This window comes from Colius striatus, chromosome 1 (assembly GCF_028858725.1).
Source record: "Colius striatus isolate bColStr4 chromosome 1, bColStr4.1.hap1, whole genome shotgun sequence".
Classification (NCBI taxonomy): domain Eukaryota; kingdom Metazoa; phylum Chordata; class Aves; order Coliiformes; family Coliidae; genus Colius; species Colius striatus.
The window spans coordinates 85,396,283-85,414,701 of NC_084759.1; the positions used below are offsets into that span (position 1 = coordinate 85,396,283).

The following is an 18,419-nucleotide window of genomic DNA, read 5'->3' on the forward strand; positions in this document are numbered from 1 at the left end:
GTAATTTAACTACTTGTAGCTGTTCTCTGTTGCTTTCACTACAACATGTCCTGTACAATCAGAGAAAAAAAAACTTCCTTACTGCAACGTATGATGCACATGTGAATCTTGATAGGAGTGTTTAGTTTTTAATATAAAGTCTTTTAGGCTTTATTTCCCACCATCTTTCAATGTAATGCTATGACAAACTTGCAGGTTATTATTTGGGAAACAGAGGCAACATAACTAGACAGACTCAGCCCAGATTCATGCAAACATACTGATTCAGGGCATCTAGATGCCAGTTCTTTTTGGAATTTCATTTTACTGCTGTCTCAGAATTTGTTTACTTAAGTTTTGTGATCATCAATGTCAGTTTTTAGAAGATCTATGTAATAATCCCCCCTTTTGAAAGAGAAAAGGAGTTAAGTAAGCTACATCTGCTCCAATAATTTGTTAGAGAAGTAGCTTTTTAGTATTCTGTAAATAATTCTTAGCAGGATGAGTCAGCAGAGTAAAGCAACAAAAGTGATTATTTTATTAAAATTTTAAAAATTTATTATTTCTAAGATACTAAAAATAACTATGAAAGCTACATATTCATGTTACTTTTATCTCTCTATTTTTCTCACAGTAACTGTTATGTATTCTCTTAGAATGTCCAGCTGTAAAATTAGAGTCAAAAGAGCTGCTGTTAATGCTCTAAAATCTATTTTATGTTCTGAATATCCTTAATATCCTAGATAATATTTAAATAGACTGCCATAAAACTTGCTAATTTAGTACATTTATTGCAATATCTATGTTTACTTTGTAGATTGTGGCTGGATAATAATGAAAAAAGATCAGTGGAATGAAGGTACCTCATGGGAAGTAAATAGCAGTGCCACTCACCTGCCAGTGGAGGATTATATTCCAGATCAAACCAAGGGTCAGCTTATGATTTCCATCCACAATGTCTGAGCTCCCAATATTTACCAAATCAACCTATTAAAGAAATAACAAACAATATTTGTATAAGATAAATAGCAAGCATAAGAGGTTGGTGTTATTTTCATGTATTTGGTGTGAAATTTTCTTTGTGGTGAGGAAGAGGGAGTGATAGACTAGGGTAAATCTCTCATTTGGTTTCTGTTTCGTAAACATCCAGCTCATGTTTTATAAATGGCACAATTAATGTGCTGGCAAAAAGAAAGCAGTGAACTAGAGTTCCAATTATTCTAGTTACAGCATATTGTGAAAATATACAACTAAAAGTAATAGTTTTTAAAAATTCAAAAATCTTTTATATTAAGCCTCTAAAAGGATAAATCACAAAACTGATGAGTGACACAGAAAAACTCCTGTATAATGCTCCATACCCTACATAACAAACTTTGCTGAAAGCTATATACACATCTACACACTACAAGAACCTACAAGCCCAAGATATTGTTCTACATATTTAGATTAAAATAGAACTTATTTTGCCTTAATTAAATTCTACATATAAGACAAGGCAGGATGTGTTCCGGAATACAGAGAAACTAATTACTGTGATTCAAATAAGTATGTTCCATATGAGTTTGTCCAGTAATATTGTTTTCCACAATTATATTAGGCATTTGCAACTTCATAATACATCAGTATTTACTATCCTGGAATATTCTTTCCTTCTCATGTGAAATGATTCTTCACTCTCCCTGACTTATTATGCTAAGTAAGAAAAATTCAGGGATGTGAGTGCAAGACAATACAAGCCAGGACCTGCACTTCTGGATGGAAACTATGACTCTAAAATTTTAGATTTATAAAACTGATAATTTTATTCAGCAGCTGAACTCAAGCATATTCAGTGACCCACTGCAAGTATCAAGATATCCAATATAATATGCAGCACAGAATACATTATCAATGTTCCATGATACTGTTAAGTTTAAGTGAATGTTATAGTTTATTGAATTTATTCTTGAGGAGGAGCTCAATACATTTGGCATTAATTCCAATTAGTTAGCCACAGAAAATGTCTACTAAAGTTGCAGGTCCATTAGAATGCTTGTTATGAAAATATTTACTCAAAAATTATGCATGAGATACCGGCTTGAAAAAAGCAATCTTAACAAAATAGAATGGAAAGTGGTTTTGATATGATTAATTTCCTTAATGGTACGAACCACAGGAACAGACATTAACTAAAATTTACGAGAAAACCCTCAGTTTTTCAGACTTCAAAACTGTCAGAACTTTTGAGTAGATGTATTGATAAGCAGCATCTTCTGACCAGCTATAGATGAATTCTTGTAATTAACCTTTTAAAATTTTAATTTTATGTAAAATTTTATTTAAAACCTGATCTAGGTGAACCTGTTTCTGCAGGGGGGTTGGACTAGATGATCTCTAAGGGTCTCTTCCAACCCCTACCATTCTATGATTCTATTAATATTTTAAACACCATGTATGACTACAAAACTCTGTGTGTTGACGTGTGTTCTGATAACATCCATTACAGATATATTATTCAAACAACTGCTTGCACAGGATCTTAAGCTCTTTGAAATCCACTTCATCCTGGTGCTGAATAACAAATTATCAATGTCACATTAATAAATTTGCCTTGAATCTAGTAATTGTATATTATAAGCTAGATTTTGATCCAATACTTTCAAAGCATTAAGAATGCTGGGTTCCGACCCTGTCCAGCTGATTACTTACGTTATTTCTCTGCAAAACTTGCAGTGCTTTGTTGACATTGTTCAGAGCATGAACTCTTGTGGAGCCCTTTTCTTTTGCCTAAAAAGAAAATAAAACAAATTTGACTGCCCAAGATCAGAAACTACAATATACTTAATGTAACTTAGTTCTTGTATTACACCTGTAGTTTTCTATTTTGAAAGTTTATGACAACAGTCAGAATGTCACCATACATTGAGCAGATGCAGCTTCCCAATATCAAATTAAGGTAATTGTGAGGCAAACTGGATCCATGATCAGAAGGTAATTTGGCATCTTGACATTTTTCAGTGAATGAATCATTGGAATGTATATAAATCGGATAATTCCAGGCCCTTGTCAATGATGGAGACTAATGAACAGCACCTACTACAATTATCAAAACATTGAGAATTCAATATATAGTAGATATGTTAATATACACATACAAGTTTTTGGCCTGTGAGGCATTCCAGAAGCTCCAGAAGTCTTCGTCCATCTCGAAAATCATTAAAAAGATCTTCAACGTAACGTCTTCCAAACTAAAATGAAACAATGGCTTTAGTTAGTTCAAATATGAAAAAAAGAGGAAGAATCAAATTGTTTAAATAAAACCAGAAAAGCTATAAAACTCACTGTATAGCAAAGTGGTGTATTTCACCTGTATAAATACACTGTGCTAATTAAACAATAAATAGAAATGTTTGATGTAAAGGACGGAAATATCATACTACACTAATAGGATTCTTTCTCACACATCTGTTTTTAACAGGGTTCTAAGGCGTAAGACAGACTGATGCCTACTTTATGTAAAATACAGAATGTTAGGGGTTGGGAGAGACCTCTAACGGTCATCTAGTCCAACCCCCCTGCTCAAGGAGGTCCACCTACATCAGGTCACACAGGAACACATCCAAGCGAGTTGTTGATATCATTTGTGAGAAACTGTTGCAGATCAAATAATTTTTAATATGTCCACATACCATTAATTCAAACAATTAACCCAGAACTAAATACTGATGAGGCTGTAACACTGGACTTGGCAATTCAGGTGTAATTCAGGTGAAAACCAGGAGAAATAATTTTCAAAATTATTTTATTATAATTCATGTGGCAGAAACAAATTTGGGATTACATAAAGTGAAATAATCCTTAGGCTTATTCTAGTAAGGATCTAAGAAACATGCCTATATTAACAGGACATAATTGGAATTGTACTGAATCAGGGCATCATTAAGCTAAGTGGCTAAAACACAATTCACGTTTTCTTCATAGCATCATCAAAAGACAGCAGTAAAAGTTGATTTCTCTTTCTGAAATACAAGTTTCAGATCTGATGCTTTGACTAACATATTAATTTTTTTAAATAAACATAATTTTACATAGCTTAGTATCTCTGCAACTATTATATGCACCTATATATTTTGCCATATTTTTCTATGTATAGGAGCTATTAAGAAACACTAGGAAGACTAGTGATTATTGTGTACAGTATCAAGTAGATTCACATGTCCACATTATTTCTAATCTGTGAAATTTCACAGATGCTTTGCCTGAGAGGAAGTATTTTAATTTGCTAGAATTGACATGGTGCTGACCTGCATTGCACATCTTCCCCGTTTACCAGAGAGTAATGTGGAATTGGGAATTATATAGAAAACATTTGCTTTCCTGTCAGCAATGTTGTTCCAATACTCACTGCAACACTCACTAGAACTATCTGGGGCTTTTATGAAAATATATTTTATCAGAAACTTTTAATTCCTTTGGAAGGTTCCTTAAACAGAGGACAGAATTGCGGAGTTTCCAGTGCTGAACTCATTTTTTTCCTTGGTCAATAAATATTTATGTTTACAGCACAAATTTTAGTGTTATTAGCCTCTCTGGCGTGACTCTTCCTCTATTCCTTTCTGTCTGACTGCTCTTCTGAGGCAAGAGCTCCTTTCGATCCCCTCATTTTTTGATAAGGTCTTGTTTCTCTTTCATGGAGCAAACAATGCAAAATATAAAAAAAATTCGACAGAAGTGGGAAATCTTGTTTTCCAGGCAGTTTTCACACCCTGCACAACCCATTTCAACTAAGCTAATTTCTAGCTAACACACATGCTGCCACTTGACTACCTAAATTATCTAGAAGCAATATGATTCACATATGATTTACTCACCTTGCTCAAACCTCTTAAATTATCTGGTGAAGTAATAATACTCAGAAACTCTACTTCTTGCCTTGCATTTAGTATGAGAAATAGTTTTGATAAAATATTCTAAATTATGTTATGAACAATCACGTGCCACTACGCAAGCCAAGTGATGCACAGCATTCCTGAAGGGGTCTATTACTTACTCTATACAGCAAAAATATAAAATTAAAACATACGACTAGATCAGACAGACTTTTTTTTGTTCCTTAATCTTGCAAAACGAAAGCCATTTTTGCAGAGGAGAAGCACAAGACCTATGCACTTCCAAGGGAACGTTTTAACATTTGTTAGAAAGTTGAAGTGATCAATAAGCCCTTCTGTATCACTATGAAAGATTTGTGCCCATAATGTTACTGAATTGCTATGGGAATATGAGCATAATGACATTTTGATAAAAGAACATAATTATATTGCTTTGTATTTTAAGAAAAAAAATATAACTAGACTTCATAACTGCCTGTGTGTCTGTCTTTCTTCCTTCTTGTTACACTTAAGCTATTCATAAAGTTTAGGTTGAAATCTATCTAGGACAGCCAAAAATTACCCTTGACAAAATAATATGAAGCTTTGTTTTGGTAAAACCTTTAAAAGGAAAGTAGAGACACAGCATGGTAGCACCATCAACAGGACATACTAATTACAAATTTATTGCAAGTAAACTTTAAAACAAAAGCTATCATTGATTTTTTTAGGGTCTTGAAAGTATATCTTCCATTAATCAGCATCTAAAAATAACTTAAGACACTCTATACTGCTGCCACACATATCATCCTTAACCTGAAGAAGGTTGCTATTTTTCTGGCAACAGGGTAATTAAGTCTTCTTTCTCAAATAGATTGAATGTCTTCACCAGATCGACATTGCAGTAAGTCTTGAGAAACAAAGGGCTCAGATGCATCAAATAAATTCATTGTGTCATTGAAAACTGTCTATTAGGTTGTCTGAAGCTTTGAAAACAATGAAAAAACTCAAACATGGCTAGTCAATGGCTTGTCAAAACAAATACTTAGTACTGTTTTATAAATTCTTGTTGAAAAACTACCTTGTTAAAAACCTTTTTTAGGTTGCAACATATATCCATTGCCCTATACATACAGATGAATAAACATATTCAGAAGAATCTCCTGTGCCATTTGTACGCATGCTGACTTACTTCCCTTTTATTACAAACTTATCCAAACCCTCATTTTCAAAAATGCTCAAAGCAGCTGCATGCTGGATTGTTGGTTTACACTTTGTTTTTCTTCCTAAAAACCACAATGATGGAAGAGATAAGGGAAATGAGAGTACAGGACAGCATAAGGACTGCAGATATCAAATATGAAGCACAAGACATCATTTCATCAGTATGGTACTAATTTCCTAACCAGTAGTTTGATTATCAGCAGTATAAAGTTAGAGATAATTTTATGGTCTTAATCAATACATAAGCTACCTATCACATTAATCAAGATGATTGGCAAAGTAATTATCATCTCTTTCCTCCTTACTTGCTTATTTCAGGGAGACCAACAATTAATGGAGGGATATGGGAGATTGGAGGCAGGAATAAAAAGGAAAATGGGAAAAAAATATATGAAATTGTGATGGTTTGTCTGAAGCCATTTTGCTTGGTAGCTGGGGGAGGGAGCTGCAGTGCTATCCTCGTAAACATTGACACTTCCTCTAGCTCTGTGTTATGGACCCATTTCCTGCCTGAGTGGGCCAATCTAGTGCCTCTGTGATCACTATTCCAGAACAGAAATTTGTGGGGTGTATGAGGAAGTGAAAGAGTAGGGCAAGCTGGAGGCCACCATGTGGACCAAGAAGAAGAAAGGAATGTTGGACCAGAAACCCCTCTGCAACCTGTGGCAAGAACACAGGCTGTCTCCCTGCAATCCACAGAAGACACTGGCAGGACTAATGCCAGGAGCTCTGGGAAAACCCTGTGCCACAGGAGGTGACTGTTCTGAACCCTGAACCAGAGGAAACAGAGAAGAGCTGTAGCCCTCAGAACGAATGTCTGGGCAGTCCCTTTGAGACTGCTTAGTGTGTGAGACACCCCACAATCGAGCACGGAGGACTGGTGAGGAGTTCTCCTGCCCTGAGGCAAGATAAGTGGCAGGAGCCATCAGGAAAGGACTGACTGCACCCCTAGTCCTTGTCCCCCTGCAGTGCTCAGAGAGGAGGAGGTAAAGACATCAGGATCGGGACTCTGAGCCTAAGTAGAGGGAAGGGTTGAGGGGAAGGGAATCACAAAGGAGTTGGTTTTACTTTTAATCATCACTGTACTCTGTATTGTTTGCAGTTAAATATGTCTCTTTGTTATGTTTTGGTTGTTGGTGGATAAAAATAATTTCTGTTTTCTTCCACAAGTTGAGTAGTCTTGTCTGTTTTGCCTGGGACCATAAGTCGCAAGTGAGCCCTCCCTATCCTTAGGGGGTTCCAAAGGTCCTTAGTACTTATGGCTGATGGTGGCCCTTTATTCCTAGGTGGGCCTAAACCACAACAGGAATAAAGAAAAAGAGGGAATAACTGTAAAACTAAAATTGAAATAATAGAAAAAAAGAAGCAGAAACACTAGAAGAAGGAATAACAAAGGAAAAATCTAAAATAGGAATTTGTTAGAATCTTAATGACTGGAAAGACTCTAGGGATTTAAGTATATGACAGCTTTATGTGTTATTTTAACCTGCAATCTTTGTGTTAAATAAAGGTCAAAAGAGAGACAGTTTTCTTGGTTTAGCTGATAAGGCTGTTGGCTGCAACTGCTGATCTTTACATAACATAAGGGCACCTGAAGGACATTCAAAGGATTTATTTTAAAAGACAATCACCAAAAATGTGTCAGAGAAGGGAAGATAAGATTCCTTTTTTATCATGAATGAAATTAACCCTCCAATTTAAATAAGGACTGATGAAAGGAATTCACAAAATACATATGTATGGGGAAAAAAACTACACTACCATGGTCAACTACATAACCCTTAGTCTTAGAATTCTAGGGTAATTATAGGGTAGCATCTCAGGAAAACATAGGGATTTGCAGTAGTGTCCCTCTATGTGCTGTAAGGGATTGAAGCATAGTTAGTTAGTTACTCGCTCAACTGCATGTACATATTCTGGAATGTTCTTAGTCTTAATCACACTGAAATAATACCTAAAGTGTATTAGTAATTTTCCAAGTTCAGACAGCAAATGAACCAATCTTACAACAAAACCTGTTACCAAAAAGACAACAGCAGATGGAGAAGAAAGGGGGGAAAAAGGGGGAAATAGATTGAAAATAAGTGTTGAAAGATAAATGTAGTTGCATCTTGTGTGTGTGTGTGTGTGTGTGTGTTTGTGTGTATGTGTAAATATACTAGAAATCTTAAACCATCAAGCTCCATCCTATTCTTCTGAGAACTGTCTACTTTCGTTGTCATTGCTGTGTTCTTATTTCCAAAGACTTGGTATTAGACCTTATTCTCTCTATGTAAATGTAACAAATTTTACCAAGCAAGTAAATTATTTAATCAGCTCATTCATCAGACATGTTATGGAAGAAATTATTATTGTGGCAAGCATTACATGACAAGTCAGCATTCCTTGAAAAGCCCTCTCTTCAGAGATACATGTAAGCCAGTAATTGTGGAAGCAAAACAGAAGATCAAATAAATGAAAAATATCTTGTCCAGAGAAGGTAAATAGATATCCATTCATGAACATTGCCTCTCCTATTGCCCAGTTCTCATAATTATGAGTCAAAGGTCCAGAAATTCTGATTAGCATAAAACTATTGGCAGACATTATGTTTCAGAATAAATTAGCATAGGTAAATCCTATACTAAGTAAAAATAGTGCAAGATGAAAAGAAATAGAAAAGAGTTAGGAAGGGAGGAGAAAGGGAAGGAGGAGAAGAGGATGAAGAATAACTGCTAATTTAAATTTCTGTCCACAAGCAAAAAAGGTAGAAATGTACTTCTATATTCTGAGATTCATAAGAATTAAAAATTTCAAACAATGACTCTGCAATAACAACTCCAGTAAAGCATAATAAAAGACTGTAACACTGCTATTCTTTGAGGTTCTTTAACATGCATATATCTCTTTTTCTCTGTTATAAAAATGCAAAATGAGAGATATTTTTTCTCATTTTTCACAAAAAAATTGAAAAGGGCTGAAGAACAAATCTCAGACTTTTCATTTTCATCTGCAGATATGTATGTATTTAGATTACACTTTTCATTTAAGGGCAGCCTAGACTGTAAAAAGATTATTACAGTAAGACAAGTTGGATACTATTTCTTATGCATTTTACATTATTATTGGCTTATTATTATCAATTCATCTGGGAAATCTAGCAAACAAAACTATCAACAGATGGAGAGAGACAGAGAATAAACTAAAAAAGAAAACGCACTGTAAAGACAGAGAATTAAAGGTTAGGGATGAAACTAGGCAGATTTAACATTATATTAGGTGTAAACAGAAAAAAATCAGCTTATAATAAAACTAGTGGACACTGAAGACCTTCAGATTCCCAGAACAGCTAAAGAAATGAGACCTTAGCTTGAGACAAGATCTGTGCTTCCAGGATGGGTGGCAAACCTGGACCACAGAGCCTGGAAGGAACCTATAGTGTGGTCCAGCTGTGCCCTCAGTGTGCTGGGCTGTTAAACCAAAAGCCAGAGGTGCACTGCAGTTTGGCCAGGACCTCAGGATGTTAAATGGAAAAAAAATGAAAAGACACGATACAATCCAGAAGGACAGAAGGATGTAAGCCAGAAGTCTTCACATAACTTTTTCAAGTAATTGTCTCAAATTCAGCTTGTACAACTGTACATTTTGCTGAATCACCATCAGTAAGAAAGAAATAAAAACAAATGTTACCCTTACAGGTGTTATCCTTGGTAAGACTCTAAATAATCTTTTTTCTGCAAGAATTTCTTGTGGTGAAAATATTTTATGCTTCACTCTATGAAACAATAAAGAAAAGCCATTGGGCTAATCTCAACAGATCTTTTAAATCAGTTTTAATAAAAGAAGGATTATTAATACTTGATCTTGCTCTGCTAAATATATTAAAGGTTGAATTTCTCTCCCAAACATCCTCAGTTACAGTTGTTCAGTTCTGCTGGGAAGTTCCATGAAAGTGACTGACATTTTCTTTCATTGATGCTGGATTACTATTACAGCAGCAGAAGATTGTCCCAGTCATGAGGGAAGAAAGATGCACCAGGCATCATTTAATTAGACCACAGCTTTACTGACTTGTGGGAAGCACTGCACAATAACTCAAGCCACACAAGCCACCCTTTCTCCCTTCATTCTTTTCTCCTGTTAGAAAACAAAGGCATCCATTCTTCTCCAGATGACAGAGTATGCTGGCCATCTGGAGTCAAACACTGCAAAAATGCTTTGCCTTCGTCAGCGCTCCAACCTGTTTCCCAGTCTTTGTGGTAAACACCTTTTTCTGCAGTCTAACTTCAGCTTTCAAGGAATTACACAGTGGAGTAACTGATGAATGTCGATATTTTAAAAATTACCACTACTGACCTTTGTCTAAAGATGACAGTCTTCTCACAGGCAACATTAATGATTATTAGCATGCATTTCAACAAAGCAGCTGTCACGATGCTTGCAGCAGGCACAGAACACCTAACTCTACCCTTAAAGAGAGATCTAGGCACAGATCTTAGAATCATAGAATCATAGAATGGTAGGGGTTGGAAGGGACCTTCAGAGATCATCTAGTTCAACGCCCCTGCAGAAGCCAGTTTTCTGAAGGCAGTTCACGTTTGTGGGACAGCACACATACTCCCAGAGTAGGAGTCAGTTTTATACGCAGACTCTGATGTTTGGGTAAAGACATCAGACCCTCCTGGCACTTCAGTTCTTGCAAAAAGATATTTTCCTCTCAGCACAAGGAGTCACTTTACTTTTCCAGCATCATTACAGAGAAGGATACTCACATCCCATTGTGCTTCTGAGAAATACTTTGTTATTTCCATTCAAAATAAATCAGAAAAATCTCACTGCAGGGACTGTACCTACCCAGAAGAGAAATACAGACATATTGACAGACAGCATTATATCAGTATAGCTATCACTTTTTTTTCTCAGCTCTCAGAAGTTTGTCTGTAAATTAAATGTAAATCAAAGAATAAGCAAATAAATTTGTCATGGTAACTCATACCTCATCTTTGGTTTACCCTCACCAAACATTTACCCAAGAAAGACAGGTGCAGAAAGTTCTGATGTCAAGGAAGCAGGGGAACTAATAACAAGTGAAGAGCAGTTTGACCAGAGTCTTCAATTATTGTATAGAATCTAAATATAATCTATATCATATCCTCAGTGTACTTTATCATACTCTTCTGAAGCCAGTACATAAGGCCTTTTGAGACTCAATAAGCAGAAATCTTTTATTTGTAGAGCCTTATAATTTACCATTCCTTTGTTGAATTCTACTGTAAGTCTGATTATGTGATAATTAAAATATTTGAAGTTTCAGGCATAACAGAACGTCCTAAAGTTATGCTGGAATGCTATCCATCACTACAATTCATAGGATCACTAAATTGAGATCACTAAAATTCATGAGGTTGAATTATGTTTGCTGCTCTGAAAGCAAGGGGAAAACACTATTCATTAATTAGACAGATGGCATTTGAAATTCAAAGACAAAATAGTTACTATCTATCTGATTTTCATTTTAAAAATTCTTATGAGGTTTATTCAATAAAACTTGAATTCACTTTAATGAGACATTCTGTCTTACCTATCAATGACATTTAAAAATTATATTTTGAAATTAATTACATCACTAACCAGATTATTTTTTCCAGATTCAATGCATTATATTTTTCATAAGAATAACACTAGATTAAAAGCAGTTATTAATTGTAAAAGCATGATGGTATTAAAAAACTGAAGATCTGTTTAGAACAACAAAATAAAGCCTACTGAGAGTCTCCAATTAGAGCAGGAAAAATATAATGATATCAACAGTAGATTTTTATAGCACTTCAGTATATAATATTTCAAAATTTCACTTGCTAAAATTAAAATATATCATTTTAGTAATTTGAATATTATTTTTCAAAAGCTGAACTATTCCCACTGAAGGAGATATCTTACAAACAGTTGCTACTGCTCCCTGTTGCAGACCAAAAACCCCACAAATCGAAGCAATTTTCCTAATTGTTTAGGAAAACATGATGGGCCAGTTCTAAGCTCACAGAGATGATATAGCCACTTCTAGATACCCACACCTGAATGTGTCAGGTTTTAGTAGAATCTGGTATCTGTTAACAAAAAAATAAAGAAAATATTCTTATTTCATATATAGTGCATATATTTTCTATGTAAGTGTCTATGTCCCCCTTAAAAATGGAAACAACTCAGATTATTGCATCTGTGACAGGATCAAAGGAAAAAAATTTTTTTAATGAAAGGCTACATCCATTGCAACTCCAGCACAGCTTTATCTGAGATCTGTATCAGATGAATTAAAAAAAACAAAGCAGCTCCCAGATGATGGGAATAAAGACTTGAGGATTATTTCACCTTTGACCCTTTGTCAAAGCTTTGACAAAAACTAGGCAGTTTCAAAAAACATTAAGCTGATGCTCACTACATACATCTATGCTAATTTGCCCAGTAATTATTATACACGGTTCCTGTTTGGAAAACAGTGGTTGTAAAATGGTGGCATCTGCTGCTTTTCTTTTAAACAATACAAAGTATACAGAGATACACAAAATAAACCTGGCAGCTATCTTTTTAACCAGTTTAATCTAGCCAGTCAATGTCATTGAGCAGTATATTGCTGTTCAAGGTCATTAAAGACTGGATGACTGGGATCAAAAGAAACCTCTGTAAGTGGGCATGAACATACACTCAGCAAATTCCTAAAAGGTTTGAAGAATGAATCATGAATTCGGAGTCAAGGATAAGGACATTTATTTTGACAGTTCAGCTAGCTTCATGCAATCTAGCAATTGACTGTAATGAGCTTTTTAAAAAGTATGCATGTAATTATGCATCTCACCTCTGCAAAGAAACATGCAAGGAAGAAAAGTAAGATAAACTAAGAACTAATTTTATTTCTAGTGGTATCTCAATGTAACTTTCAATAAAATATAGAATCTTAGTTATATTTACATGTTCCAGAATACTTGTATTTTTTTAATTTATAGAGTGTAGATATTTTGGAGCTTATACTAGGCAGAGTTGTATAACAGCAATTTAAAACAGTGAGAACTGCAAAGATGAAAGTTCAGGGTTTTAGAAAGAAGAGTCAGCCCACTTTCCACTGGACAAGCACAAACTGTATCTAGCAGATGCCAAATGATAAAATTGTCATTTTAGTTCTACAACAGACTGTTTCCATGAACATTTACCATTCAAGGAATTTATTTTTCACAGATGGTCATTAGAAAACATAAAAAGGGAATGTCTTCAGTCTTGATAAAAATCCCAAGTGTTAGTGCAAAATCTTGGACAGCATGGAAAGATTCAGTTTTTGTCTTTGGCTTACTGATGTTCTGAATCTTAGAGCACAGATTAATATTTACACAGATACAGAATACTGCATATACCGTGGTTCCTCATATACAAAGATGTCCTTTCTCGGATGAGGATGAGAAAAGCCTGAGGTACTTAATTCCTTATTTGTCTGAGTATTCAATAGCAAAACCAGTTGTTCTCTGGTTACTTGGCCTACTGAGCTAGAAGACGGGTGACAGAATGAAGCCCCCTTAGTCTATGGGTAAATGGTGTGTGACCTGCTGCTCCACTTCAACATGCACAAGTCCATGTGGCCAGATCGGATGCACACAAGGGTGCTGGGGGAGCTGGTGAAAGTGTTCATTGAGCCACTCTCCATCATCTACTTGCAGTCCTGGCTCACAAAGGAGGTCCCAACAGATTGAAAGATGGCAAATGTGACACCCGCCTACAAGAAGGGTGGAAGATCCTGGGAACTACAGTCCGGTCAGCCTCACCTTGGTGCCAGTGAAAGTTACAGAACAGATTATCCTGAGTGCCATCCTGAGGCATTTACAGGACAATCAAGGGTTAAGGGATGGTAAACATAGCTTTATGAAGGGCAAGTCCTGCTTGACCAACTTGATCTCCTTTTACAACAAGACAACCTGCTTAGTGGATGATGGAAAGCCTGTAGATACAGCCTACCTGGACTTTAGTCTATGACATCATCTCCCACAGCATCCTTCTGGAGAAACTGGCTGCTAATGTCTTGAACAGATATACTCTCTGTTGGATGGAAAACTATCTGGATAGCTGAGCCCAGAGAATCGTGGTGAATGGAGTTAAATCCACTTGGTGGCCAGTCCCCAGTGGCGTTCCTCAGGGGTCAGTGTTGGGGCCTGTTGTTTAACATCTTTCTCAATGATCTGGAAGAGGGAATTGAGTGCATCCTCAGTACGTTTGCAGATGACATTAAGTACAGTGGGAGTGTTGACCTCTTTGAGGGCAGAAAGGCTCTTCAGAGGGACCTAGACAGGCTGGATCAATGGGTCAGGACCAACTGTAGGAGTTTTAACAAGGCCAAGTGCCAGGTCCTGCACTTTGGCTACAACAACCCCATGCAACAATATAGGCTTTCGGAAGAGTGGCTGGAAAGCTGTCTTGAAGGAAAGGACTTGGGTGGTGTTGGTTGACAGTCAGATGAACATGAGGTAGCAGTGTGTCCAGGTGGCCAAGAAGGCCAATGGTATCCTGGCTTGTATTAAAAACAGTGTGTACAGTAGGACCAGTGAAATGGTTGTCCTCCTTTACTTGGCACTGGTGAGGCTGCACCTCAAATGTTGTGTTCAATTTTGAGCCACCTACTACATGAGGGACATTGAAGTGTCTGGAGATGGGCAACAAAGCCGGTGAAGGATCTGGAGAACAAGTCTAATGAGGAGCAGCTGAGGGAGCTGGGAGTGTTTAGTCTGGAGGAGGCTGAAGGGAGACATCATCACTCTCTACAACTACTTGAAAAGAGATTGTAGCGAGGTGGGAGTCAGTCTCTTCTCCCAAATAACAACTAATAGGACAAGAGGAAATGGCCTCAAGTTTTACCAAGGGAGGCTCAGATTGGATAATAGGAAGAACTTTTTCACTTAAATGCCTGTTAAAAACCAGAACAGGCTGTCCAGGAAGACGGACGAGTTACCATCCCTGGAGACACTTAAAAGCTGTGTAGATTAGGTGCTGAGGGACATGGTATGGTGCTGGACTTGCTGGTGTGTCGTGCTTTGGTCCAGCTAGCAAAGAAGCACCACAACAGTCTTTCACTCAGTGCTTCCCATTCACCCCCGTCCTCGTTAGGATGGAAGAGACTCCAGCGAAATAAGAGGAAAAAGATAAGCAAGGTTGTTGTGGATTAAGACAAGGGCAGAGAGGGCTTGCTGCCAAGTATGGTTCTGGGCAAAACAGACTCCAGTACTCGACTTAGAGAGGAAATTAGGAAAGTTTATTGTACTACCTACAAGAAACAGAATGGAACAAAAGTAAAAAGGGAATAGGATGAGAAAATTGCAACTAGCACTTTAAGATCTCTCTCCCCCATCCCTCCTTTCTTCCCAGGCCCAGGTCACTGCTCCCAATGTCTCTACCTCCTCCCCTGTCAACAGCTCGGGGGGGGTAGGGAATGGAGGATGTGGTCAGTCTCTCACAGATGGGCTCTGCTGTTTCTCTCTTCTCAGATGAGGATGACTCCTGGCATTCTTCCCCTGCTCCGATATGGGGTCCCTCCCACAGGACACAGTCCTTAATGAACTTCTCTGATGGGGGTTCTTCCCAGCAGCTGCGACTTCTGCCAATATAGGGTCCCTCAAACAGGACGCTGTCCTTAATCAATATCTCTAGCATGGATTCTTTCCCACAGTTGCAGTTTCTACAGATGCAAGGTCCCTCCCTCGGGACATAGCCTCTTCTGGGCATAATTTTAATAAGCTTCTTTGGCATTGGTTCCTCCCTACAGTCACAGTTTCTGTGAATATTGGGTCCCACCCATGGGACGCAACTTCCTCCAGCCATAGTCACTGCCCCTGGCTCGGGGTCCTTAAGGAAGTGAGTCACTGCCCTTGATGCGGGGTCTGCTTTAGCAAAATGAGTCAGTGCCCCTGGTCTGGGGTCTGCTTTAGTAAAATGAGTCTCTGCCCTTGATGCCTCATCTTTAATGAAATGCAAACAAATCTCTGCTTCATCAGTCCTATCCACAGAATGCAGGGGAGTCTGCTCCAGCACACCTCCTGCTCTCTTTCCTCACCGACCTTGGAGTCCGCATGGTCGCTTCCTTCCCTTGTACCACCACCAGACAAAGAAGAAGGGGCAGAAGAAGGAAGAAACAGGATGCAGCCTCCTCTTCTTCTGAAAAAGTGATCGTGGAGGCATCTAATTGGCTCAGCCCTAGAAGTGCGTCTGGCTCAGAGCTGGGGAGAGTTGTGAGCAACTTCTTACAGGAGCCATCTTTACATCCCCTTTCCCCTTACCAGAAACAGCTGTCATGTCAAACCATGACACAGTGTTAGGTAAATGGTTGGACTCAAATCTTAAAGGTCTTTTCTAATCAAACAATTCTATGATTCTGGGTGAGTTTGGATTCTCCCTTTATTGAGGGACGGTCTTCAGCAACACATTTTTCATCAGTTTACAGCTTACATCCTGGCTACAAAGAAAATCTGAGGTGTATAAATAATAAGCTATATTTCAAACATTTACTGTGGAAATCCTTCAGCAACATCTTTGAGAATAAATAAAACAAACAAACCCCTACTGCTGTCTTTACTTGTAACAGAGAAGTAATCAAAATTCTTAATAAGTGCAACTGTTTTTAAATAACACAAAAACAGTAATTTTCATCAATAAGAAAACAAAAAGAATAAACTCCTTGATTATGAAGTGTTGCTATTACTTATATGACAAATCCCATATAAATAAGTGATATAATCTACATCAGTTCTTCACTGAGGAAGATGTGAAAAAAAGTAAATGTGATACATAATTTAGATAAAAGCTGCAGAACATAACTCAGACATATACAATGGTTAACATTTATGACAGCTCTATTCCTGTGCTGGCAAAGTGGTGGCATTGCATATTGCAACATTTTGACTTCCCTTGGGAAGTCAGCTTCGCCAAAGCACTGAATAATGATCTAGTCTGTGATGAGCCACCAAAGAGTGGGCAGTGTCCTCCAGTTTGCTTGATTCGACTTTGTTTACGTAGGAAGAGCAAAAGGCAAGGGTTCTGGCATTTCTTGTCATGCTTCTACTCCCACTTTACTAGTACATTTTTTTTGGCTTTCTTTAACATTTCTTGATAAGGAAACACCTGACCACTATCCTAATTTTAACAAAGAAAGACAAAATTATGCTGAAAGAGAAGAGAGGTATCACACAGAACAAAAGTAAGTAATGAAATGGTGTATTCAGTCTCTGCCAGTGAGAAGTTGTCCTCAATAAAAAAACACATTTTGGTAGTCAAATCAAAATCGAACTCTAAGTGCATCTGAGGTAGTGCTACTTTCAAACATATTTTTTCAAATATATTTTCATTAACTCAGCTGAATCTTTAGTACTGACATACAAGTGGATGACTCATCCTCCCTTCTAAGGGTCACAAGCATTTAGTCAAACTCATTGCATTTCCTGACACATGCACATAATCACTCCCTGTCATCTTGCTACATAGAACAGTTAAATCAAGTATATATCTTTTTTCAATATTGCCATCTAGCAGTGCTAAAATCCATGCAATCACATTTGAGCTTGCTAGATGAAAACAAAGGAGCAGCATTTATTTATTGAAAATGGAGGTTACTCCACTAACTTAATGTGTCAGACTATGCTTGCTCTTCTTGTCCCATGTTGAAGCTAAGATGTACAGGAGGATTTCCAGCATGCATATCACAACCAAGAACTGTCCTGAGAGTTCTCATACATTTACTATATTTATTCCCAACAAGCTTGTTTGCAGTAAGTGAGATATTAATTCAAATGACACTCTTAAAAGAGCAAGCATACCCACTCTGCTTGAGCTCAGGTAAGAGTTTAAAATGGGTTCTTCCACTTTTTGCCCATCTGGAGAAACCAAGCATAATTTTCCAGAGACTGAAAATAACCAAAACTTTTCTGTTATCAACATTCTTTTCAGCATGAACACTGAACAGTCCTGTAGCAGCTTCTAGTAGGAAAAGTAACTCTATCCCAGTTGACACCATGAAAAGAAAATACACAGCTAACTCAAAGTACACAGTTTTCCAATACAGTTCACTGTTTGGCTTAAAAATTCTATGCAAGATATATAGCTCATCTACAATGTGACTAATTAATTTTATTTTCTTTTTAATAAAAACTCCTACTGTTTCTTGAAAGCACAATTTCTGTTTGAAGTACCAATGTAATGTAATCCCAGCCAGCAACTAAGAGCCACACAGCTGCCCAACTCACCCATTGGGATGGGAAGAACTTGAAAAAAAAAGTGAAAGTCATTGGTTGAGATAAAAAACAGTTTTATTATAAATAATAATAGAAAGGAATGTAACAGAAAGAGAAATAAAACTACAAGAAA

The 18,419-nt window shown here is 37.0% G+C and overlaps 1 protein-coding gene across 9 annotated transcripts in view; it reads right to left on the reverse strand.

Annotated features, from left to right (window-relative positions):
* The window catches only part of DMD (dystrophin), a 1,219,670-nt gene that overhangs the window by 830,343 nt on the left and 370,908 nt on the right, over window positions 1–18,419 (reverse strand). For all 9 annotated transcript variants that reach the window (XM_061999893.1, XM_061999885.1, XM_061999868.1 and 6 more), the window contains exons 3-5: window positions 3,117–3,209; window positions 2,671–2,748; window positions 874–966 (exon numbers count right to left, since the gene is read on the reverse strand). In XM_061999893.1, the coding sequence (XP_061855877.1) occupies window positions 874–966; window positions 2,671–2,748; window positions 3,117–3,209 (264 nt within the window). The remainder of the gene's footprint in view (window positions 1–873; window positions 967–2,670; window positions 2,749–3,116; window positions 3,210–18,419) is intronic.